This window comes from Cupressus sempervirens, chromosome 3, assembly GCF_028749045.1.
Source record: "Cupressus sempervirens isolate cs-2001-9-10 chromosome 3, ASM2874904v1, whole genome shotgun sequence".
Taxonomy (NCBI): Eukaryota; Viridiplantae; Streptophyta; class Pinopsida; order Cupressales; family Cupressaceae; genus Cupressus; species Cupressus sempervirens.
In genome coordinates, this window is record NC_143120.1 from 831,055,219 (window position 1) to 831,081,331 (window position 26,113).

At 38.6% G+C, this 26,113-nt stretch overlaps 1 protein-coding gene across 6 annotated transcripts in view; it reads left to right on the forward strand.

Moving 5' to 3' along the window:
- LOC149569359 (uncharacterized) overlaps positions 1–26,113 on the forward strand; it is a 141,914-nt gene that overhangs the window by 45,454 nt on the left and 70,347 nt on the right. For all 6 annotated transcript variants that reach the window (XR_016362738.1, XR_016362737.1, XM_089822066.1 and 3 more), the window contains exons 8-11: positions 22,190–22,300; positions 23,602–23,643; positions 25,127–25,246; positions 25,348–25,550. Coding sequence is in view for 4 of the 6 variants with exons in the window: in XM_089822066.1 (XP_089678192.1) it covers positions 22,190–22,300; positions 23,602–23,643; positions 25,127–25,246; positions 25,348–25,550 (476 nt within the window). In the remaining 2 variants the exon portion in view is untranslated. The remainder of the gene's footprint in view (positions 1–22,189; positions 22,301–23,601; positions 23,644–25,126; positions 25,247–25,347; positions 25,551–26,113) is intronic.

Below are 26,113 nucleotides of genomic sequence, written 5' to 3' on the forward strand. Positions count from 1 at the left end.
CTCAAAACTGCTTGTACAAATGGGTGCCTCATGTCCTCTATTTATTCACTCTTTAAAGAAGTCACTGGGAGCTTCTAGAAACATCTTTTTATAAAATCTTATTATATTTAACTTTATTATTAAATAACTTTATAAAATTAAAATTGCAATCTCAATTCAACATTAGAACATGTAGGCCCCCACTTACTGGATGTAGGATTAATTATAACTCTCCGAGAGCAAAATGCAATCATCTGGCAACAGGATGACTCTCTCTTCAAAATCATTTGCCTACGAGAGTCAATGATAGGCAAATCTACTATAGGAATCATGTTGCTAGAAAAGGGACATGACATTTTTTGCGCACGATAGTAGAGACCTATGATCGGTTCTCCAGAACTAGTGCGTTTACCTATCTCGGATGTGACTTTGTGATCTCATTCAAGGCACCGGACTTCACGCGAGTATTTGGAATACCTTACCATGCACAAGGAGGTAGGAAAATTGATAACAAGCCGAAGGAGTTAAGTCGCGAGGTGAAAGCGCAACTTATAGATCTTGTATGTGGTGAACTATCATAGGCAAAAAACGAAGCCTTGATGGATACTTCGGAGGGCAGAGGATTGAAGAAATCTAACATCTAGGAAGGACATTGGCGTTGCCTCATGGACATGGTGAAGAGTAGGCTCACGAGATCAAGTCGCATGTCGTATATCTCCTCTACCCAGGTACCAATGATGAATTGGATCCTGAACGAGTGTACGATTGGGCCGCACTGTTGGCAGAAAGAATGTACGAGTTCATGATGCTTCAGCATAAGACATTCTACATGCCCCACTATGCTATTGGGTTATTCTTGGATGCAACAATGCAAATGATTCCTCTCGACAAGTTGGAGGTCAAGCTTGGCCTGCTCGTGCTAGATGAGCACCACATCATGCAGTGGAGATAGACACACTAGGCAGCCAAAAGGCCACGGTTGGTCAGAAGCGACCCAGACAGGAATTGGACGTAGGTTCAGAGCATGGGAATGCTGATAGCAACTGATAAGAGACATCATCCGATGATAGTGAGACTGATGTAGAGGAAGAGGATGGGGAGGATGATGAAGAGGTGGAAGTCATTATGGCGACATAGTTGCTATTCTCACGAGCTGCACTCTCGGCGACAACACATTTGGTTCCTACAGTATGCATAGTGCACAAATTCCAGGATTTGGACAACTTAGACGACTAGTAGTAATTACCAAAGTTATGAGAATCAGAATCGTATCGGAATCGGCACGGCCGAATCGATTTGTGAATCGGCGATGAATCGGCAAATTTTAAAAAACCCTTTAAATGTAGAGATTTTAACAATTTAAGACTAATTTCATGCACCCTTTATTGAATATAACTTAAACACACTATAACATCATCAAATAGAATTTAAAACTTAACATACATAAACATGGAAGTTTGTGTTTACCGCATGGGGTAAAGAGTTTTTATAAGACAGCTGCCTTAGTTATTATAAGACAGCTTCACATCCAACACCTACTCCAAGTGCCTCAAAGTGTATCACCCCTCTTGAAAGGCTTGCTCTGTTGTTCTCTCCACCACAGACACTCCATGCCTGCAGTAGCTTCAGGTCTCATCAACTGGTCAGACTTCCCACAACTGATAACCGCAGCGACTGGGGGTCTAGGGGACAACGCCCCCAGCGGGGTCAAGGGCCAGCATCCTAGGCGCGCTCCTTGTCGCAATATAGGGTGGGGTCGAGGGGCAGCACCCCCGTCGCCAAGACCAAATTAGCACTTTGAAACCCACACAAAACTGCATGGAACACAGTATTTTTGTGATTTTCTTCTGATCCCACACTCTTTCTGGGAACCGCTAATGTTTTACTACCTAATTATGTCTTTCGCTTCCCTTGGGCATCGTCCGTTATGCATTCTAAACATTTTTTATTTGTTGTTTTAAAAAAAAAAAAAAAAAAAAACTTATGGTTCTTTTCTCTTCTTCTCTCTCACTTTTCCTTTCTTCTACTCATGCTTAAAAATTAGAAGGCCCTTTAGGGTTATAACAAAGAGGAAAGGTAAAAAAAGAAAGCAAAAAAAAAGAAGTGATTTTTTTATTATTTCCAACTAAACATGCTTGCTGCCGCCAGTCGATTCACGCCGATTCACGTGGCCGATTTTGGCGATTTTTGGAGTGAATCGCCGATACTGGTGATTCAGGCGATTCAGCTGATGAAATCGCTGATCACGATTTCTGACACCAAAAAAATCGGGGTGCATAAATCTGATCACCGAATTGGCGATTCACGCGATTTCAACGCGATTCTCAGAACTATGGTAATTACCCCTGTCACAGTAGAGGCTCAGCCAGCTGTAGCGACCCCAACCATTCTAGAGGCTGTGGCTATAGTTCATATAGAGTCTCACCCATCACCGCCTGCAATGTTGCTAGACAAGATGATAGAGGTACCGACACACAAGGTTCTTGAGAGTGCAGAGACACCACAGGTTAGACTGGAGGTAGTGAGATTTGAAGCTATGGTCACGATAGATAATGCATTATTGGCCACCAGTGAGGGTACTGCAGCATAGGACTTGAGTGAACGAGACTTGAGCACATACTTGAGTAGGAGAGCGGTGGTCATAATAGATAATGCATTATTGGCCACTAGTGAGGGTACTGCAGCATAGGACTTGAGTGAATGGGACTTGAGCATGTACTTGAGTAGGAGATTCAACATTAGACTAGTAACACTAACATTTGGCACTCTCACTTATGAGAGAAGTATCTAAAGCGATGGATCCTCTAGCCCACCAGAGGAGAGTTATCCTACTATTGCAGTTGAGCCACCACCCCCATGTTTGATGGGAAGTACTGTAGAGAGGATGTTAGAAGCACTAGAGGCAACGATGGCCATGGAGTACCCCACATCATTAGGCCCCTTGATGGCTATAGGAGAGGATGTCGAGATGTACTTAGCAGATGTGGTGAATCAAGGTCGCCATGTAGTAATTTCAGCACAGGCATGTGCTTTGGAGGTAGTGGTGCAGGAGTTAGAGTAGGTTTTGTCATTTATGCAGGGGTTGGTTGTCTAGTGGCCTTCGCAGTATGTTTCGAGGCACGAGGATGGCCGACCTCAGAGACCCCTGAGATGTGGCAGGAGTGGACTGCGAAGGAGCCTATAGTAGAGAACAAAGTTGAGAACCTAATGCAAAAGATAGTACTAGTGTATCGGGAGGTGTACTATGCTCTACAAAGGAGTGAGGCGGATCAGGTAGCAACATTGAGGGCTCAGAAGGAGTTAATTACCAGATTAGCTGTAGTAGAAGCCAGTTTGGGTGCGCAACAGTCAGTTTAGGAGAAAGAATGGGCAACATTCATTGCTAAAAGGGAATTAGAGAAGGCAATATTCGTATCTCAGTTGGAGGACGTGAAGAGGGAGTTAGATGCAAAGGAGGGGGAGCTCCAAAACATAGCTGAGATGATGAAGAGAGCATTAGAACTTCAAATGTAGGCTAAGGTGGATTTGGACGCCCAGACACAATAGGTATATGAGTTGAGGGCACAACTGAATGAGTTATGGGCACAGAGGACATCTACTACACCAACCCTACTAGGGACGCACCCCTCTTCTTCTTAGTTTTGTTCTTAGTCTTGATGTACTTTGTAGTTTAGTTTTCTCTATTTTGTTGTCCAAAGATGACTTTTTTTATAGGGGTATGATGTTGTCGGTAAAACTATACTGTAGCTCATAGGATTAATTGTGTCCGAAAGGTTGCGTGATGGTTGAGTCACCCCTTCGGGAGATATATGTACATCATTCAAGTGGAATTATGAAGCATCATTATACTCGTGATTGTATATCTGCTTTTATGAATAACGTATGTTGTTCTGTGTTACATTCTAGTCTCTTAATGTGATAACTATTCGTTTACCTTGTATGGTAAATATTTGGCACCATTGCCAGTCGAGCCTAGTATAAAAGATGTATTATGAAGATTAATGCCGAATTCGCTCAATAAAGATCGAAAAAAAAGAAAAAAAAGGATAATGTACGCATAACACGGAAGCATTAATTCTCCCTCAATAGGAAGAGCGAAGGCAAACGTTTCAACAGCTTGCTGACGAGCATTGAGGTGGTGGAGTAGGGACTGACATAGTGGATTCACCTAGTAGACTGAGGAGTGTCGAGGACTTGCTTGAGGAGACACGACAAAGATTGAATTTAGTGGAAGAGACAAGGGAGGAGTTTCTAAATTTGTATACGTCAAGGGTAGAGAATCCAGACGGAACAGATGGAAATCGCATGGCTTGAGGTGTCCAGGGAGTACGAGCGTGGGGTGAACTCTTTGTTCTCGACACACTAGACGAACGGATACAAGTTATGAATTGAACAACTTCGCTAGTAGAAGACCTCTTTACACTACAGAGTAACACAGTTATCCAGAGTAATGCGGTTGTCCATAGTAGCACAGTTGTGTAGAACAATGTGGGTGCTCGAAACAACCTGGGTGCTCAAAACAACACGGGTGCTCAGAATAGCGCGGGTGCACAGAACATTGCAGGTGGGTAGAACAATGCGGGTGGCAACAAGTACAAAAACTACAAAAGAAGTTAACAATGGTAGGGCCAAAGGAAAAACTACCAAAATTTAATGGGGATAGGATAGTCGATCCAGTTCGACATTGTCAAATGTGTGAAACAATTTGGACTGCGAATGGCGTAGCGGACCAAGATATCTAGATCCGATAGTTTCCAGCTACCCTACGAGGTGTAGCAATCGATTAGTTTTACCCTACGAGGTGTAGCGATCGATTAGCTTTTAGATATCGACCCGAAGAAGCTAACTACATGGGCGGACATCAAGAAGGAATTTACAACAGAGTTACGACTACTTAGGGATGACATTAAGATTGTAGCGGAAATTTACAGTACAAAATAGGGAAAAAATGAATTAGTTTGTGTGTATGCAAGGAGACTGAAGGAGCTGGTAGGAAAAATTGAAAGCCAATCAGTGGACGGGTTGAAGAAAAGATGGTTCATCGAAGGGCTACGACGAACACTATGGTGAAAGATGAAAATAGTACCTTTAACATCATACATTTATGCATATAATCGCGCGATGGACTTAGAGAGCAAAAACAAAAGTTCATCGAAGGGCTACGACGAACACTACGGAGAAAGATGAAAATAGTACCTTTAACATCATACATTTATGCATATAATCGCGCAATGGACTTAGAGAGCGAACGCAAAATTGGCAAAAAGAAGAAAGATAGATCTTCAGACTTTGAAGACTTATCCTTTGAAAGCAGTGATGAGGAATTGAGTAAAAGGTTCGGGCATCACAAAAGAATATGCTACGTAAGATGAAAGAGTTTAAAAATATGAGAAAACCTTGGCCAAACTAGAGAAGGGGAACTATGGTGTATAGATTGCAAAGAAGAGGGCCACACAAAGGGCTCTTGCCGTAAGAACCAATTTTGCGATATCTGCCAGATTGTGGGACATTCCACCAAGGAATGCCCGTTCAATATGAAAACAAAGGGACAACAACAAGTAGTACTAACATAAGTGTCCACCTCGGGAGCAGGAACAAATACAAACAACCCCTGACACGGACGAGGTGGCAACAACAATAACAACAACAATAATGGGGTTTGTAGCCAGATACAATACAATCCAATCAGACGACCAATGATATAGTGTCATGAGTGCAACTTATGGGGCCACTTTGCCAGAGACTTGATTGCAAAGGGGACAATGCAATTGTTGTGCAAATGGTGTGGTCTTGGAGACCACGATGACTCAAAATGCCCTAGACTCGGGGTGAACTTGTTGACCATAGAAAGATGTGACGAAGAAACATTAGCAATCACTTGCGCACAAGCGAAGAAGATAACATACCCAGATCCGGAAGAGGAAAGGAAAAGGATGAGCAAGTGAAAGCATAAATAGAAAAAGGGATGGAGGTCGAAAAAACACAAGTGAAGGACACTACTGACATTTCAAGGAGGAACTAGGCAGAACAAAACATCATACGACGGTTAATTCAAGCTAAGGTTCCCATGAAACTGAATGACCTTCTAGCAATGCCTTAGTTACGAACTGCAGTCCTAAACATGAGACCATCCCCGAAGGCGGTGGATGAGCCAGGGAAGAATACACAAGGTGGAAGCGAAATGACCACAGTAGACCCAATGCTACTTGCGCTAAACACAAGAAGACAACTTGCAGTAGTTGAGATGGGTATTCTCGGAGCTATCATCACAGACACCATTGTAGATGGAGGGTTAGGCGTAAATGTATTGCCCGAAGAAACATAGAAGTTGGGACAACCTACCCTATGGCCACCTATATTCCAATTGCTCACTACCGATCAACATGGAATCAAACTCCTCCAAACCCTAATTGCGCAACCTATAACGCTCGGGACACAACCCTTCTTACTTGACTTTGTGGTCATTCCGTTGAAAAGGAAAGGTTACGACGCCATCTTCAGAAGGGGCTGGTTGGTGCAAGCAAAGGTAAGACATGATTGGAAAAAGAACACTCTGTCCATGGAGAGAGGAGGTCATAGGTTTGTAATTGATCTACACACCTAGATGGTGGGAGAAGATGTGGTGTCATCAGATTCTAAAGGTGAAGGAGACGACAAAGGAAAGAAAAGAATAGGACCCAACGAAGAAGGAATCTTGAGGTTAGAAGGAGGATCCAACGATGACTTGGACTTGGTGAAATGCTTACTCCATTGGCAAATGGAGGACTATGAACTCTTTCCAAGCTGTCACATGTTAGGGGTTGAAGAAGGAAGTAAGGGAGAGGAAGAGAATGAATTTCCAATGGATTACAAAGAAGTCAAGGGAGAGGCACAGATAGATGAAACACTTGCACATACCTTCAATGACGAGAAGCTTATTAAATACGAAGAACCCCCAATGAAGATGGTGAACTTAGGGGACGAGGCTAATCCAAAAATCATATTCGTGGGAGACGACTGAAATCTAGTTTTGAAAGCAACAGTATTTGAGATATCCATGGAGTATAAGGATGTTTTCGGGTGGATATACAAAGAGCTGAAGGGGGTACGGCCAGAATTGTGTGTCCACTGCATCCCACTGATACAAGTAGTACTCGTACGGAAGGGACCATACCACATGAACAAAAACTATGAGGTACGGGTCACAGATGAGATTAATTGGATGCTTGAGGCATGCATTATTTTTCGGGTACAAAAGAGTGAGTGGGTATCCCCAATTGTGATATCACTGAAAAAGGATACCACTCAAATAAGGATATGTGTAGACTTCCACTATCTGAACGCAATAACAATTAGGATCCAATCTCGATACCGTTTATTGACAGTATTTTGGAGGAAGTTGCAGGGCATGAAATATATTCATTCATGGATGGATATTTCGGTTACAACTAGATATCCATCGTAGAGGAAGATAAACTTAAAATAACAATTGCGGTAGAAGATGGAGTGTACGCCTACAACAGGACGCTGTTCAGTCTATGCAAACATTCCGACAATGGTTCAAAGAATAATCGTGCACATCTTCGACAATATGTCAGTAGGAAACTTCAAAGCGTTATTGGACGATTGGTTAGTTTTCATTGCGGAGGACAAGTATCTGACCACACTTAAGGAATGTATGGAAAGATGCAAACGAGCACGACTAGCTATAAACCCTAAAAGTGTAGATTTATGGTACCTCAGGGAAAATTGTTGGGACACATCGTGTGCAAGGCAGGATTGAAGACAAATCCAGACAAGGTTCGAGTATCTGACCACACTTAAGGAATGTATGGAAAGATGCAAACGAGCATGACTAGCCATAAACCCTAAAAGTGCAGATTTATGGTACCTAAGGGAAAATTGTTGGGATACATCGTGTGCAAGGTAGGATTGAAGACAAATCCAGACAAGGTCTGAGTGATTCTGGAAATGCCACCCTTGACATATGTGACTGAAGTAAAATCATTCCTAGGACACATAGGGCATTATCAGAGGTTTATTAAAAATTTTGCCAAAATTTTTTACCCTCTCAACAAGCTAACTTGCAAGGGAGAACCCCAAAAATGGGAAACAGAGGAGGATAAAGCCTTTTAGGGATTGTAAACACGACTAGCTGCAACACCTATTTTGGCTTATTCAAATTGGGACAAGGAGTTCCATGTACATGTCGATGCATCAAAATATGCAATCGGAGCAATGTTGGTACATACAGGTGATCATGGATTGGATCACCTGGTGTACTTCACAAGTAGACTCCTATCGAAAGTAGAAAATACTTATAGCACGATGTAGTGGGAGGCTCTTGGAATGGTGTATGCCATATAGAAGTTCAAACACTACTTACTAGTGACCTTGTTCGTGTTTTACGTAGACCATTAGGCCTTACTATATCTCGTAAATAAATCGAGCATTCAAGTACGGATAAGTCGATGGTTACTACTCTTATAGGAATTCACGTTTAAAATTGTCGTACGGCCCGAGAAAAGCCACGTGAGCACTGATCATCTATCCAGGATCAAGTCGGGAGAACCTCTGGAGGGAGTTAATGATGACTTTCTAGACGCCAACTATTTCAGATCGCCATACTACCATCTTGGTATGTGAGGATCGGGGAGTATCTTTCAACAGGGCAATTCCCTAGAGAAATGCCACCAAGTGAGAGGAGGAAACTTTTATTGAGAAGTCAAACGTTCCAATTGATCAACGTGTTCTTGTATAAGATGGGACCCCACAAGATTCTATGACGATGTGTTTTGGAGGAAGAAATACCAAAAGTATGGAAAGAAGCACACGAAGGGCCCGTCATAGGACATATGGGGCCAGACACAACTGCGCGTAAGATATTTCTTGCAAGATTGTGGTGGACAACTGTGCACAACGATGCTAGGGAGTGGGTCATTGCATGTGATACATGCCAAAGAGTCGAGAAGCCACTAAAGAGGGATTTTATGCTTCTAAACCACTCACACTCGCAGGAACTATTCGAACGGTGGGGGCTAGACTTTTTCAGGCCACTAAAGGTAAGCAAAGCCCGGAGATGCAAATACATTGTAGTAGCAACCAAGTACGTTACAAAGTGGGTAGAACACGAGCCCTACCAGACGACTTTGCACTAAGCACGACGGGATTTGTCTATGAGTAGATCATTACGAGGTAAGGAATCCCGATACAGCTAAGAAGCGACCGTGGGGGACATTTGGTCAACCATGTCATCTGACTCGTCACTCTGTAATTCAAAATCTACCATTGCCTGTCGAGCTTGGACTACCCGATAGCTAACAAACAGGTAGAGCCTACAAATAAAATCTTGGTTGCAGTAATTTACAAGTCTTGCGCAGTTGAAGGTGAAGATTGGGCGAAAAAGTTGACATCTGTCTTCTGGGCAAATCGTACCTCTTACAAAATTACCACGGGACACTGTTTTAGTTAATGTATAGTTAGGAGGCAATAATACCAACAGAGTTCATGGTACCGAGTTTATGAATAGTGATTGAAAACAAATTAGGAGACATGGAAAGTCTTAAGGAGAGGTTGTATAACTTGAATAAGCTAGATGAGTGAAGATTTCAAACACATTGGGCCATCGAAGTTTCATAGTGCAGATGCAAGTTGTGGCACGCCAAACACTTGAAACTGAACAAGTTCCAACCAAGTCAATTAGTATTAAAATATAACAGGTGTAATGAAATCAAACTTGACCAATTTAAGGTGAAGTGGGTCAGGCCATACAGGATTTGTGTAGGGGGCAATAATAGAGAAATCAAACTATGGATGTTGGACGGGAAGGAAGTGATTGATACCGTAAATGGTTCGAAGTTGAAAATCTACCATTAGAGGAATTAAGGCTGGGGAAATGATGATACTGGGACAAATTATCAAATGTGAATAATTAATAATAATGAGTAAATAATAATAATATATTTATGTAATAAATAGGGAGTATAGGTATAAGAAAAAGACACGATGATTATTAAAGTCACCCAACTATATGTTAGACAATATATCAGGCAAAAGTAGAGGAGTGGGACTCAAACATTGCATATGACCATCTATAAAAGCATGCCAAAAACACCAAAAGCATCGTACAGAGACTTGATAGACACAAATAGAGAGGGAATTAACATTGTGCGAATTGGACATAAGGAAAGGAGGAATACCATATGACCTTAATAAGAGACAAAGAGAGCATCCATTTTCACAATGCACACCGTATGGTGTACGTTATTATAAGAAATGTACGGCTGGAGGGCATAGCAATCATAAAGCACTGTACAACCATACGGCCAAAAGGAAGGCATACACCATCTTAGCTACATCGAGGGCATTGCATCGCATGACCAGAGAAGCAAAAACCGTACAACCAAGACAAGGTCCTTCGAGACATCGTACGACCCTTCCTGCGTGAGCTTGAAAGACACCACTAATACCGTATGGACTCGAACCATTGCCATATGGTGAATTACCAGGACTTTTGTACAATAGCAAGAGTAAAGCCATACTGTACGGACGTCCAAATTCACACACCTTTCATGATCTTGCGGGTCTCTAATATGAGCCAAGCTGATTTCTGTATAAAACTCATCATGCTCTAGGTGTCATAAAATTTGATCCTTCAATCTAAAGTTTACGGTAGTTATTGCCGAAATGTGCCTTCTCTGGCTTAGGGCATTAGCCACCTTGTTTTCCTTACCTTTAATGTAGCTTATGTCGAACTCATAATATCCTAAAAATTCCAGCCATCTCCTGTGTCTAGCATTAAGATTTGGTTGGGTGAAAATATACTTTAAATTGTGATGATCAGATCTAAGCTTGAAAGGTTTTCGGATTAAGTAATGTCTCCACATTTGCAAGGCATGCACTATTGTTGCTAATTCAAGGTCATGGGGTGCGTAATTTTGTTCATAATTTTTTAGTTTTCTAGATTCGTAAGCAATGACTTGTTCATCCTGCATTAACACGCCCCCTAAACCTTCTTCGGATGCATCTGCTATATCTACGAACTGTTTTTGTGGATCAAGTACCCTCAAAATAGGTGCAGTGGTCAATTTTTCTTTCAAAAACTTGAAAGCTGATTGACCCTTCTTTGTCCAAATAAATTTCTTTCCCTTTCTTTGAAGTGAAGTGATCGGATAGGCTATCCTTGAGAAATCTTTGACAAACTTTCTGTAGAACCCAGGTAACCCCATAAAGCTCCTAACTTTGGATACATTTCTAGGTATGGGCCATTCCTTAATTGCTTTTATCTTAGATGGATCTACTGGTATACCTTGAGCTGATATAATGTGCCCTAGATACTAAATTTCCTTTTGATAAAAAGCACACTTAGATAGTTTCCCATATAGCTTGTGTTCTCTTAGTCTTTGTAGAACTATTTCTAAGTGCCTTTGATGTTCTTCTTCGTTCTTAGAATATATTAAAATGTCATCTATAAAGACTAATACAAACTTGTCCAGACAATCCTAAAATATACTGTTCATTAAATTCATGAAAGTTGCTGGGGCATTGGTTAATCCGAAAGGCAATGTTGTAAACTCATAATGTCCATACCTAGTTCTGAATGCAGTTTTATGTGTATCCTCATCTTTAATTCGCAGCTGATGATATCCTGACCTTAAATCAATTGTTGAAAATATAGTTGCACCCTTCATTTGGTCCAAAAGATCATCTATCCTCAGCAATGGGTACCGATTTTTAATGGTGACTTTATTAAGCATCCTGTAATCTATACATAGTCTCATAGTTCCATCCTTCTTCCTTACAAACAGTACTGGGGTCCCTTGTGGTGAGACACTAGGTCGAATCATCTTCTTATCTAGCATATTGTGTAGTTGGATCTGTAACTCCATTAACTCTTTGTTGTACCGTAGGTACTACGTACCTATGAGTACCTATATGGGGCTCTGGATATGGGTTCTGCTCCTGGTATCAAATCTATGGTAAAGTCAAATGCTTGGGAAGGGGGTAGTCCAGGAAGTTCCTCAGGAAATACATCATGATAATTCTTCAAATAGGGGTATTTTTCTTCGAAGAATTCTTTTAACTTTTGCCTAATTTCTCCATCTTCATAAATGTAATCATCCCCATATGTGTTTGTTTTAGATTCCCTTGTATCCTCAATCCTAACTGTGAAAATTTCACAGCCTTTCCTCCCATATCACTTAAGTTGCATTGTAGAAATTTGTTTTGATCTAATTTCGTGTTTAATTTCTAATATGCTTGTTGGTCTACCTTGATCATCCACACAGTTTACAGTTTTGGCAAGACAATCTACTTTGGCCTTATGTTCACTGAGCCAATTAATTCCTATGATAATGTCGTATGACCCCAGCGGTGCTACATATAAATTCAATTCCGTTGAGAAATTCAGAAAGTCAACCCAAGCTTCAAATAGGCATTGCTCCACCTTAGCCCTTGACTGGTTTGCATACTTGACTGTCCATGGTTTTGCCATAAAACTAGATCTTTTCGGGAACCTATTGAACAACTTAGGTGATATAAAACATTCAGATGCTCCAGTATCAATTAATATGGACATAGGGTTACCGTATATCTTACTCGGAGTTTCAATGGGGCCTATTTGCTACTCTGCTTGTCTATTATCCAGGGCTGCATGAATCCTTTGTTGAAAGGCTTGTTGCTGCTGTGACAAAGGTGGTCGCCGTGGCTGGCTGATGTTGGGTTTAATTGGACATTGTTTCATAAAATGATCCCCTCCGTAGTTAAAACATCCTCTTGGAGGTCCCTTCTTCTCGTTATTCCGGTTCTTATTCGTATAATAATTACTTTTGACATACCTTGCTCCATTGCTCTTTAACTCAGGTTTGTTGCTTTTGTATTCCTTAAATTGCTTTTTCTGAGGCCTGAACTTAGTACTGTCTGAATTCTAGTTTGTCTTCCTTTTGTTGTCTCGGATAGAGTCATCCTTTTTCGATCTTGTGTTCTTGTTGAACAACCTTTTCTAGGGCCTCTTCCATGGGTCGAGGAGCAAGAATATCAATAGCTCCTCCTATCCTATTGTTCAACTCCATAATGAATTTTCTCACCTTTAGATTAGTGTCTTGCTGATAAGGTGGCACGTATTTAAGTAATCATGTGAACCTCTCCCTGTACTTTCGCACTGACATGTCTCCTTGTTTTAAGTTCTGAAAATCTAAAAGCTTTTGATCATAAAAGGTTTGAGGCAGCCAACGTCTCCGAAATATGCTCACGAATTTCTCCCAGGTGATTTCAGTGGTTCTAATGTTTTGCTCTACCTTAGTGTTTCCCCACCAGGTTGCAGCTTCTCTGATGAAATGATATATTCCCCAAACTGCCTTTGAGGTCTCAAAGAAATTCCTAATCTCAAAATATTGCTCCATCTCGGCCAACCATGCTTCTTCTTCTTCCTCGAAGTCAGAACCGGAATGAATTCTACACAACAATGAATTCTACCAACTAATTATAACTGAAAGAAACTCTTTTTAATCAATCTTACATATTCAGTTGAGAAACAAAAGGAGATATTAATGTATTGCTAACAACTAACAACTTCTAAATATTCTATTGAAAATAAAGTAACGGCTATTTATATCAATTGAAATGCTTATTCAACATAAAAGTCAAGGTTTTCTCCATCTTGAAATGAAATTATCTATCTATTCTTTCAGAGGTAAAAAGTGAAAGGAACATACTGTAATAACAAAGAATCTTTTTTAACTCCTTGTCCAAGCCTCGACATTGGTGAGAGGAGAAGTATTAACATAGGCTTAACCTCCCAACCGTGGACCATTACTTATCCCCACACATCCTAATTTAATAGAACGACCCTCCCTACCTTGGGATCGGGCTTTGGATGTTCATAAGCCTAGCCATCTGAGTAATCAAGTGGGTTGAAGTCCCAACAGTTACTCTCGAAAATAACTGAAGCATCTGGACAATCAACAAAGATCACATGTTCGACATATCTGCCTAATTTCTACCCTGGCCAAGGATTTCAAATTGGGTCTACAAACCCGATCTCCACCACTCGACTTGACAACTTATGTCATATTTGGAACATGCATGAGCTATTGTAGTTTTGTTTATTATGATTATTCCTTTGTACTGATTCCATTCTTATTTATGCAGACCCTCTACACCTCCTCACCTTCTCAGGCTACCATGCCGGTGATTCCTAGGTGCACACGAGTTGTATCCACTATGTTTGCTTTACACCTCTTCACCTATAATGGCATTATTGCCGGTGAATTCCTTGGTGTTGGATTCCATGATACTATTTCCTTTCTATGTGAGATAAGTGAAAGGAATAAATTCTAGGCTGAGATAATTATTCAAGCATGAATGATTCACTATCATGATTATATAACATCATTGATATAATTGACAGATTCCATGTCCTAAAATCTAATTAATGTTCCCTTGGTTCGGTCTGTAATAGACAACAATTTTATGAAATCTATGCACAAAGGGTTATACGACTAGTGCAACATCATGAACGATATACAAGCAAGATTGACGACATCTGAAATTGATCTGTACTTGAATCACAACCGACTTGGAACTAAGAGAGAATATAAAGAAATAAAAGAACATAGATTGGCAACCTTATGTGACACTTTTGTTGTGATTCGGGTTCACTGTGGTTGGAAAAATGGGATCCGCTCCTTGCTCAGTATCCTGTGGATAAAACAAAATGCAAAGGTTTTCAGTCGGGTTTTACTCGACGCAATTGTAGAGAACAGAGAGCTCGAAAGCAGAGAAGGAAGAAAAGACAAAAAACGAGTTGAGACACGATCATGAGACTCTATAAAAGAATTTGTTTGGCTCTTCAGCTGCCATCGGTTACAAGAGACCTTTGGAATGCAAATCGATTCGGATTTTTAAAAGAAGGAAGAAATTAGAGGGGACGGAATAAGAAGTTGAAAAGTTTGGTTTTATTATTTTATTATTATTGTTCATTTTTAAATACGTTCATGTGTATGTATTGATAAAGTGGCATCATTAGATTATAGCTTATAATTTATTGGTGTCACCTTATTTTTATATACATATGTTCGTATTTAAGTGTGAATAATAATGATTAAATAATGAATTCATTAATAATTTCTTCAAGGTATGAATTATAGTTTTAATTTTTTTATTGATTATTATATTGTTTCTTTAATAGCTCATGCGGTTCCATAATGCAACATGTTGTCAAATCCTAGTATCCTTTCCAAGGTAGTCTTAGGTCGAACCTGTCGATTCAAATGACTAGACTATTCAACCATCCCCTTTCGATGATCCCGTTTAGCAATGCTTCCCCTCTCTTTAGTTTTCTTTTTGCAATCATTCAAACAAACATTCTTGCCAAGACATCAATTCAAGATATATTAATTGTTAATTCAAAACTATTGTCGATCATCTAGCGACCGTTAGGAATTTCATCAACGTATAAATAACTAAGTCATTTCCCATGGTTAGGAGAAAAATAATTTGATACAACGGCTATAACTGACTAACTCACTTCACATGTTTAGGAAGAATTAAATTGATGCAATGACTATAATTAACTAACTCACTTCACATGATCAGGAAGAATTAAATTGATGCAATGACTATAATTAACTAACTCACTTCACATGATAATATTTCGTTAAACCAATGGTTATGACTAAAATAAAAATTTAGGGCAAAAATTTGGGATGTAATAGTTAGAGCAGGTTATTAGTTTTGTTCTTAGTCTTGATGCACTTAGTAGTTTAGTTGTCTCTATTTTGTCGTCTGGAGACAACTTTTCATTTGGGGGGATGATGTTGTCAGTAAAACTATACTATAGCCAACGGGATTATTTAGTGTCTTAAAGGTTGTGTGACAATTGAGTCACCTCTTTGGGAGATATATGTACATTGTCTGAATGGAATTATAAAGTATCATTGTACTCGTGATTGTATATCTGCTTATATGAATAAAGTATCTTTTTTCTTGGTTACATTCTAGTTTCTTAATGCGATAACTATCCGTTTACCGTGTACGGTAACTAAATTATAGTCACATGACATGGGTTGCATTTCTAAAAGAAAAATCAAAAGCCTTAAATAAGTTCAACCTTTTTAAAGCTTCAGTTGAAAATGAAATAGATTTGAAGTCAAATTCTTGCTTTCTAATACAGGTGGAGAATTCACTTCTAATGAGTTTATGATTTTTTGTGAATTCCATGGAATTAGAAGAGAGGTTTCAACCCTTAGAACATCACAACACAATGGTTTTGTGGAAAGGAAGAGTAGAACATTCCAAGAAATGACACATTGTTTGATGAATGAAAGGAAGGTAAGTGATACGTTTTGGAGAGAAGCTGTCTATACAGCTGTGTTTATTCAAAATAGGACTTTGTTGAGGTCCAAGTCAAACAAGACTCCATATGATCTTTGGAAAGGTAAACCAGGTACAGTGAGGTATTTTTAAAATTTTGGCAGCCTCGATTATATTAGAAAGGATGGAGATAGCTTGGGTAAATTTGATTCTAGGGCTGATGAAGGAATTTTTCTTGGTTATTCAGCTAGAAGTAAAGCTTTCAAATGCTATAACAAGAGGTTGCATTAGCTGGTTGAAAGTGCAAATGTTAAAATTTATGAGTTTGCTAACTAGTCTAATGAGATTGTGGACAACATAGATGAATAAAAGGTTGAAACCAGCACTGCTGTACCTACATCTTCCCCACTCGCACAAGCTGGACCAGCTATCAAAGGAGAAGTCACAATCACATAATGGAATTGAAATTTCCTCACTTGATGTTGCTGAAGCCTCACATATGCATTCCGAGCATGACACAAGGTGAATTTGGTGATTCTTCTTTTAGATCTCCCAAGTTTGTTAATTATTTTGAGGGTGATGATTTTTCATTATGTCTTTGAATGAGCCAAAATGTTATGAAGAGGTAGCTAAGGATAAAGATTAGATTGCAGATATGAAAGAAGAGTTATAGAAAATTCACAAAAGCATCACTTGGGAGCTTGTGTGTTGACCCAAGAACAAGAACGTAATTGGGTCAAAATGGGTGTTTCGCAATAAGGTAAATTAACAAGGTAAAGTTGTAAGGAATAAGACATGTGTGGTTTGCGAAGGGTTCTCACAAGTTGAGGATGTTGATTTTGATGAAACTTTGCACCCGTAGCTAGATTAGAAGCCATTAGAATGTTTCTAGCTTATTCTCCTTTCAAAGATTTTAAAGTGTTTCAAATAGATGTTGAATCTGCATTCATAAATAGTGACTAGAATGAGGAAGTTTATGGTGAGCAGCTGGGATGTTTTGTGCTAACAAAAAATTTGGATTTTGTATGCAAGCTGAAGAAAACACTCTATGGACTCAAACAAGCTTCTAGAGCTTGGTATGACACGCTGGACAACTATCTACATCAGAAAGGTTTCAAGAAAGGATACATGGACAACAACTTCTATGTCAAAAATGAAGTTAACAACATTGTCATAGTTATTGTATATGTTGATGATCTGATTTTTGGTAGTGAGAACTCTAAAATGAACAGGAAATTTGCTAATTGCATGAAAAATGAAGTCGAAATGTCTATGATGAGTGAGTTGTCTTACTTCCTTGTGCTGCAAATTAGTCAGTCACGTTAAGGTATTTTCATTTAACAAGCTAAATATGTTAGCGGGCTGCTTAAAAGATTTAAAATGGAAGATTGTAATTTGGTCAACATTCCCATGGAAATCGGATGCAAGCTAAGTAAGGATTATGTGTCTCCCATTGTTGATTAGACCTTTTACAGGTCAATGATAGGAAGTTGCTTGTTTGTTACACTTACAGCTACTAGACCCGATATCATGCAAGCTGTTGGTTATGTTGCACGTTTCCAAGCTACACCAAAACAGCTCATGTTTCAGTGTTTAAGAGGATCTTTAAATACCTGAAATGAACTGTTGATTATGGTCTTTGGTTTCCAAAAAGTTCTGATTTTTCTCTAACAGCTTATACAGATGCAGATTGGGGTGGCTTAGTGGATGACAAGAAGAGCCCAAGTGGTTGTGCTTTCTATTTTGGTGGCTGTTTGGTTTCTTGGCTCAGCAAGAAACAGTCTTGCATTTCTTCATCTACTGCCGAAACAGAGTATATTGCAGCAGTTTCATGTTGTGCTCAGGTGATTGGATGAAGAACACTTTGGTTGATTACAAGATTCAGTTTCGTGATCCTATATGCATATATTGTGATAATACAAGTGCCATTGATATCTCTAGAAATCCAGTCATGCACTCTTGCACAAAGCACATTCCTATTAAGTACCATTATTTGAAGGAGCAAGTTGCCAACAACATTGTCAAGCAGGAATATGTTTGCTCAAAAGAACAAGTAGCTTACATTTTTACAACACCTTTTCCCCAGGAACGTTTCGACTCTTTTGTGTATCTTTCCAATAAGCTTGGTGTTCTGAGCATCTTTGCAATAAGCTTGGTGTTGTACTACCTCATTAGATGGCATATATTCAGGGTGAGCGCTTCATTGCTGTATCATTTTACATAATTGTTTCAAATTTATGGTCATTGATGTTGAAGAGAGAGTATACAGTCGGGGAGTTGCCATGTTTCAGATTTAGTGGGTTGCCATCAATGAGAAAAAGAGGGAGATTGTTGAATGTTTTTGTCATTGATGTCAATGTTGTGTAAATATTGAATTCCGTTTGGGCCCTGAGGTGCTTGAGCAGCTTGACCTGCTTGACTTGGTTGACTTGTTTGAGGTGCTTGAGCAGCTTGACCTGCTTGACTTGGTTGACCTGTTTGAGGTGCTTGAGCAGCTTGACCTGCCTGACTTGGTTGACCTGTTTGAGGTGCTTGAGCAGCTTGATCTGTTTGACCAGGTTGACCTGTTTGAGAAGTTTGAGCAGCTTGATCTGGTTGACCAGGCCGACCTGTTCGAGAAGTTTGAGCAGCTTGATCTGGTTGACCAGGTTGACATGTTTGAGAAGTTTGAGCAGCTTGACCAGTCCCGCTTGCTTGTTTGATCCATATGCCAAATGTGTACAAGGAAGTGTTTGAGGTGTTTTATCAGAGATTGAATTTAAATGAATACATTATTGTTATTACCTGGATCTTATTTTCCAAATGTCGTCTGTGACTTGAAAGTACAGCTGCTTCAGATTTTTTTTGAGCATGGAATTGTGCTAATCTGCTCTTGACATACATGTTTTAGTAAAACCGAATCTCGAATATTTTGTCAGTTTCTGAAGTGTGGAGGCTAAAAAGAGTTCTTTAGTGTGTGTCATCATGACTATTAGACTGGAAGATAGTGTTTTTCAAAAATGTTAATTTTTTTTGTTAACCCAAATGGTGCGTTTCTCTTAACAAATCAGTACAGGCTGTGTGATGTGGACGATACACATGTTGAGACATCGGTGGACAAAGAGTTTTCTTTTAGAGGATCATTCCCGTTACAACTCATGTATCTGTTACATAGCAGTTTGTTTACAGGTATGCAGAAGTAGGGAGTTTTGTAGCAGATATGCAGAAGCTGAATTGAATATCAGTTCCTGCCTGTGCTTTGTTGAAGGATAGATGAATGCTATCAGATGTAACATCTGGGCATTATGTACCCTGCAGTTTCTTCTTTGTGCGTTGGCTAGATTACCATTTTTAAGAAAAATTGGAGCGTAACATGTTTTGCGTTATGGGGACTGTCAGTAATGAATTGTTTTCGAAAGACAGAAGTGCCAAAACCCAAAACGATGGAGTGTGCGTGGAGTATAAAATGATTCCTGCAGAGACATTATTAGGCACCTGCATTGTGGCATTTGAATTTCTGTACAAAAGCGTCTTTGGGGGCCACGTCAGTAATGAGTTGAGTGTGTGTGAAGTAATGGGTGTGTATTCATAATGCGATCAGTGCCCAAACTGGAGCTTGAGGTTGGTTGTGGGGCGTATGTAGAAAAATTGGACTTTGAACAAAGGTAGAAGTTTTAAAAAGAGAAGTTTTCTTGTTATGGTGATATTGAAAGCAGAAAGGAGTATACTAAAAAGTGTATTTGGTGTGTGTTTTGATAATGGAAAGAGGCTGAGGAAGTGAGTGTTCTGAAATAGATATGAAGACAGGAAGTCGGAAAAAGGGTTGAGACTATGTTATGAAATATGAGGGGATGCTATTACAAAGAGACAGTGGGAACTCAGACAAAGTTTTCCTTTCCTGAAAAACAACTGGGTGGCATTGATATTTGGTATGAAAACAAACTGACCTGTTATATCCAGTAGCGTGTTCTGTCATAGGAAGGGTGAGCTGTAAGAAGCTGAGGGAGTTGCTTCATGTTTAGTAACATTGCTATTTTATTCTGAGTGTTTCACAATTCTTGGTAAAACAAGAGCCTAATCTGATAATTCTGTTCATATATCTGATTGTTAAGGGTTGAAGCCCTCTGGTGGTTGGCTAGTAAGGTTGGTGCCTGTTTTGTTCTTGGATGTAAAAAGAGTGGCTGCTGTTCACTGTACTGGGTTGTTGCTCATTTTGCTGGAGTTAGTGATATGGTGGTTTTTAGCCAAAAGGGTTTCCACGAGATAATCTTTGGTATTCTTGTCTTCTTGTCTATTTTGTGTTTGGCTTAAAGTTTGAAAACACTGATATACCCCCTCTCCCTCTCATTATTTTCATGTGTTTCAGTTAGCCCATGAAATAAACAAAGTCAATAATTATTTCCTAATTCATTTAATAGTTCAAATATAGAGGAACAAAAATAAAATGTTAAGAATATTGCTACAGTTTCTTGATTCAATTGTGTAAGAATTTTTGACATCAATGCTTTGGATCACATTCCACGCTCCATCATCAGGATGCAAGAGAGTAGTAGGAGAGAGATGACAGGAAGCAGACCCAGGAGACTAAAAGGAGACATAAGAACAAAAAGAAATCTAAAAAGATTCATTCATAAATGAAATACTCAAAGGGAAAAAAGGACTCACCTTTCTTCCAAGAATTTCCTCCTACAAATCTAATCATGCATGCATGCGGCTGACTGTGCCTGTGTCTGTGCCTGTGCCTGTGTATGCACACATTTAACAATTTAAACACACAAGATAAAAAATTTAACAAAAGAGTTCTTTAATACAAGGAAAAACCAGAGGGAGAATAAAAAAAGAAACAAACGTGATTTTTCTCCAAAAACCTTCCTCAACAATCTGGTTGGCAGCAAATGGTCCTTAGCATGATAATCAAATCATTTTGGAACATTTAATGATCAGTATTCAATTTCATTTGTATAAATGTTAAGGAGGAACAATGATTTTTGTCTTTTACATTCAAAAGAGGTAAAATGAGCATGTTTTGGGCTTTCAAATGATTCATACGACACTTCTATAGATACGGCTTATTTTTCAATGTTTTATAGTCAACTTTTAAGTGATATAGAGAATTTGTAAAGAAAAATGTCATTTGCTATACGTAGATCTTCCTAATTGGCTGTTGCTGGAGTCGGTGAAATCCAGGTCTGTTTAGCAGGAATCTGCAGAGCTCCATCCCAAGACCTGGCCTGGGTTCAAATTGTACCTGGACTTGAGTTTTCTTTATTTCTTGACAAATTGATAAGAAAGGTTAAAAGCTAATTTATAAAATGTAACATATGACAACTTTTACAGATGAAAAGATGTTGCAAACATATGAAAAGTCTATTAATGAAAATGATAACTTTTATTCTACTACAATTTGGTTTAACTATTGATTGTCAGTCTTTAAATTTAATGAAATCCAAATTCTTGATTGTAATTACAACTATTTTTCTGGCATCTATTTCACAATTTATTGGTTTGTCCTGTACTCATGCAATGGCTTAAATATATTGAATTGCAAGCTTTTTTTTTACATCGGTATGTTTGTTTCTATGAACTTCTATGAATTCTGAAGTTATTCTTTTTGTGAAAGATCAAGTCCCTTGCTAGGCTTAGAACATGTTTCCCCCCCTTTATTTTCACGATTTTTTCCTCGTTGACAGCCTGATGTTGGTTTCTAAGTTCCACACTTTATTGAACATCTCCACTCTTGATTGACCACGTTGTATCTTATCCAGTAAATTATTTTCTATCATTAACTTTGTTTTTAATTGTATTATTTCCATTTTTGCCCCATTGCCATTGAATTTCCTTTATGAGGTATGCAATGGAATAAAAGTTGCTTAGCGGCAATATTCGGAAGTGTTTACTTTCATTTCATAGAGATGCTAAAAATACAATGTCTTGATTCCAGGCTGCAGAGCAAGAGCGATCAGCTTTTGTATCAGCACTGTTACCTTTGTTGGCAGAATATGACTTCCAGCCTGCTGTTACAGATGCTCATTCAATTGTCAGCAATGTCAAGGTTTGCTGTTTTTTCTTTCTTTTTTTGAGAAGGGTGTTTATATGTTGCATAAAACCTGTCCCAAGAGGCAGCACAAAGATGTTGTCTAGTATGATCACTATAACATGAAGAATTTAATTTATTATAATAAGCCTTGTTACTATGATCTCTGCGATGAATCAGTCACTTGCAGGGCTCCTTAACTTAAAAATTCTAAATGTTTAATGGCCGAAAGGTTTTTATTGAAAGCTTGGAAATGGGAGAAAAGAGGAAGAGAGAGAGAATTGGATCAGGCAGTTGGTTTTGTCTTAATTAAGTTAATTTTTAAAATTTTCTTGCGAGGTCCAAGCAGTAGCCATTTAGTGTTTGGTGTCTGGTAAATTTATTGTTTATGGAGCTTTTTCTAATCTGTGGAATATTGTCTTTAATGGTTAAGCTGTTAATAAAGATGCTTTTTAAAAATATAAGTGTTATTTAATTTCCTACTAATATTAAATTCTTTTATTTTTTGTACTCTGTGGAATCTTGTCTTAAATGGTTAAACTGTATAATAAAAATGCTTTTGTAAATATAAATGTTATTTATTTGCTACTAATATTACATTCCGTTATGTTCTCACCGGTTTAAATTGCATACCTTACAATCTGAAATGCAACTACAAATGAACATAAATAAATAAATATCCTAGATGTCCACACACGACTTAAAAGTAACACATGCACATGCACATGCACACACAGTTCACATTCAGATGAACGCATTTTCTAGGTGGTCCTCAGTTGTGAGGCTCTTCTCCAGGGTTCCTTTACTCTCTTACTTCTCAATTGAAAGTGAACCGAATGTACATTTGCCTTGTTGGCTGGCTTTGGGTCATTTGTAGACATTCATATTATAATGCTCTAATTAGATTTCTATTTCTTAAACTGATGTATGCAATTAATTCCTGTGTAAAATTAAGTTAATCTAACACTAGTAGGGTATTGGCCACTGAGGATGATAGTCCATGTCCAACAATATTTCTACTAAGAACCATTGCTGCAAGTGATCATGAGATTTATGAACATTCCTTCCCTTATGATGGACAATCACATGTACCTTTATTTCCTATATTTTATTTGGCGATTGATTATACCTGTAGTAAGTGACAGGATCAATGTGTAGAATGTTGCCAACACCTTTTTACCCTTTGGGTTTTCTTACCTAAGATGCAATTAAAATTTGTTTTGCACTGGAGTTTTTCTCTTGCTAGCATACTACTTTGTCATTCTCACAATTTTTATATGGTTCATAAAATTTATGTTGTTACGTTCACTTGGATGCAGGTTTTAATACAACATCTGCATGAGAAACTTAATCTTAGTGAGGTATGATAAATGCTTTCTATGGAAATATTATTCTAATTCAAGAAAGAAAATTGATGCTTTAGAATTTTTTATGATATTTAATCTAACAGTGAGCTGGATAGGAATTTAGAGGAAAATGAATATGGAAATAATATAATTATCTATTGTATTGGGCGATTGGCCAATATAGTCTGGTGGAATTTTATAATTTATTATTTAACAATTAAGCGTTGGGTATTTGGATCCTTGTTCTCTCTCGGTGGTTAGGGGACTAATGTAAAGTTTATATCTTTTGAAATATAAAGGAAGCTGCCCCCCTTGGACAGCAGTTTTCCTTTGAAAAATATGTAGTTTCTCATCTTGAAGAATATGAAGTTTTCCTCTTCGAGAATGCTGTGTCAATGCAAACTAGAGACCAAATGAGAAGTGGCTGTAGGTGCAAACAAAGTTCCAAAATGAGTTTTGAATGCTTCAAAATTCACCTTTAGGGTAGTTTTAGGTTTTCATAGGAAAAAATAACCTAAAAAAATCAATTTAGGCACATGCATAATGGGGAACTTAAGTTGTTTTTGGGTTTGTGTTTATGTTATTGACTGTGGGCCAGTGGGTGCTGCATGATACACTTCCGGAAGCCCTGTGGAAGCTGGCCGGAAGCCAGCCACAGGCTTCCACATTCGGAATGTGGAAGCCTGTGGCTGGCTTCCGGCCTGTGGAACACATCCATCCGCTTTGGATGCAGAAACCAGCCCAGTCTGATATGGATCGGTATCCTAGTTTTTATGTATTGGTGTTCGGAAGTTTATTTTTTCACTAATGTTCTGTATATTCGTGTCTCTACTTATATACTTAATATAAGCAAACTATTTTAGTATAATGCCAGAGGCCAACTGAATTAGTTAGGCAGAAATAGGAGTGCGAGTAGACCTGTAAGGCAAATTTAACTAATGTTAACTGAGTTTGAGGCTGAGACAATTGAATGAAACATTTATAATGAGGCATTTTACTAGAACATGGGATAAGGTAGGACTTCTGACGATGTTAGGATGATTGGTCCAGATGTAGAGGACATGTCTTGAAGCTTGTAGGAACAACTGGACTTGTTGCAAAGCAAGAGAAGGAATTGACCATGTTAATTTTTTCTGTAAATGATGAACGATTGACAGGAACATGGCCTTCCCAATTACTGCACAAATACACATAGTTTGGAATAAAATAACTAACTTGGGATGCTAGAGTATGTTGCTTGAGTGTGGAGGACACATTTAGTTGATATTCACTATTTTGAATTTGAAGCACTTCCATTGCTGTTCGGTGTTCTGAATGCTTTGCATCTAAATTGACTTTATATACTTCAACCCTCCACCTATTTTTGTGATTGGTCTCAATACCAAAATTTGAGTAAGAACTCTGATGAATTTTTAGAAGTATACCTCTTGTCTCAAAAGTCAGATCAATGTTTCTTAATGTGTTACAATATGATAATATGATATAATTCTTTCTGCAGGCAAAATTGAAGGATTCACAATATCATTTGACCGCTTGGCGAGCTGATCCAGCATATCAGTCTCCTTATGCTCCACAGTCACCCTTCCATCCGAATACTGACCATTCAAATCCCACATCAGTGAGCATAAGTTCTTTTTATTCTTCTCAGTTATGCAGTCTGCTTCTTCTCATCCACGATCAATTTTCTTCTGCTTAATAAACATATTTGCTTTGTTACAGAATACACACGGTCTTGAAATTGTACCTCAATCAGCATATGCAAGAGGAAGAATGCCTGCTTCTCCTCCTCCTCGTGGTTATAATGCTGGAGATTGGGACCCCTCAGCAGGGAAATATCAGCATGCTGGTATTAGCAGTGACTTGTATCATGGTACAGCCCATGATCACTTGAGGCAACCACCATATTCTCATTCATCAAATGAGTAAGTGTTACAGAAAGTTGAAATTAAACATAAGAAGTACTTGCCTTATCATGCTTCTTGGTCTGTGACAGGAAAAAGTTGTTTGTTTGGATTATATTTAATTAGTTTTCCATGTACATATTTTTCAACATCTGTATCATAAATTGAAGAACATGAGACAGTGGAAAATATGGCACTGCTAATTTAACCTAGGAACACTTATGTTGCAGGATTGACCTAGCTCTGGTGCTTACCATTTCATCTCTTAAGAATCTGCATATTTTCAGACTCTTCATGGATTATAATATAAAATTAGGAATCTATTCTCTAATCTTTATTGGAAACACAAACATTCTCAGAGATATGAAGAGAGGGACAGACGGAGGCAGAGGTTATCATCTGATCTTTTTAGAATGTGCGTATTGTCAAACTCTGACCTGAGACAGACAGAGGCAGAGTTAAGAATCTAATCTGGCAATCTTTCCTGATATTACACATTGTTGAGGGAGGAAGGGTTACATTATTTAATTTCCCCTGATTCTGCATATTATCAAACTCTCTGCAGAATAGAACATCAATCTATG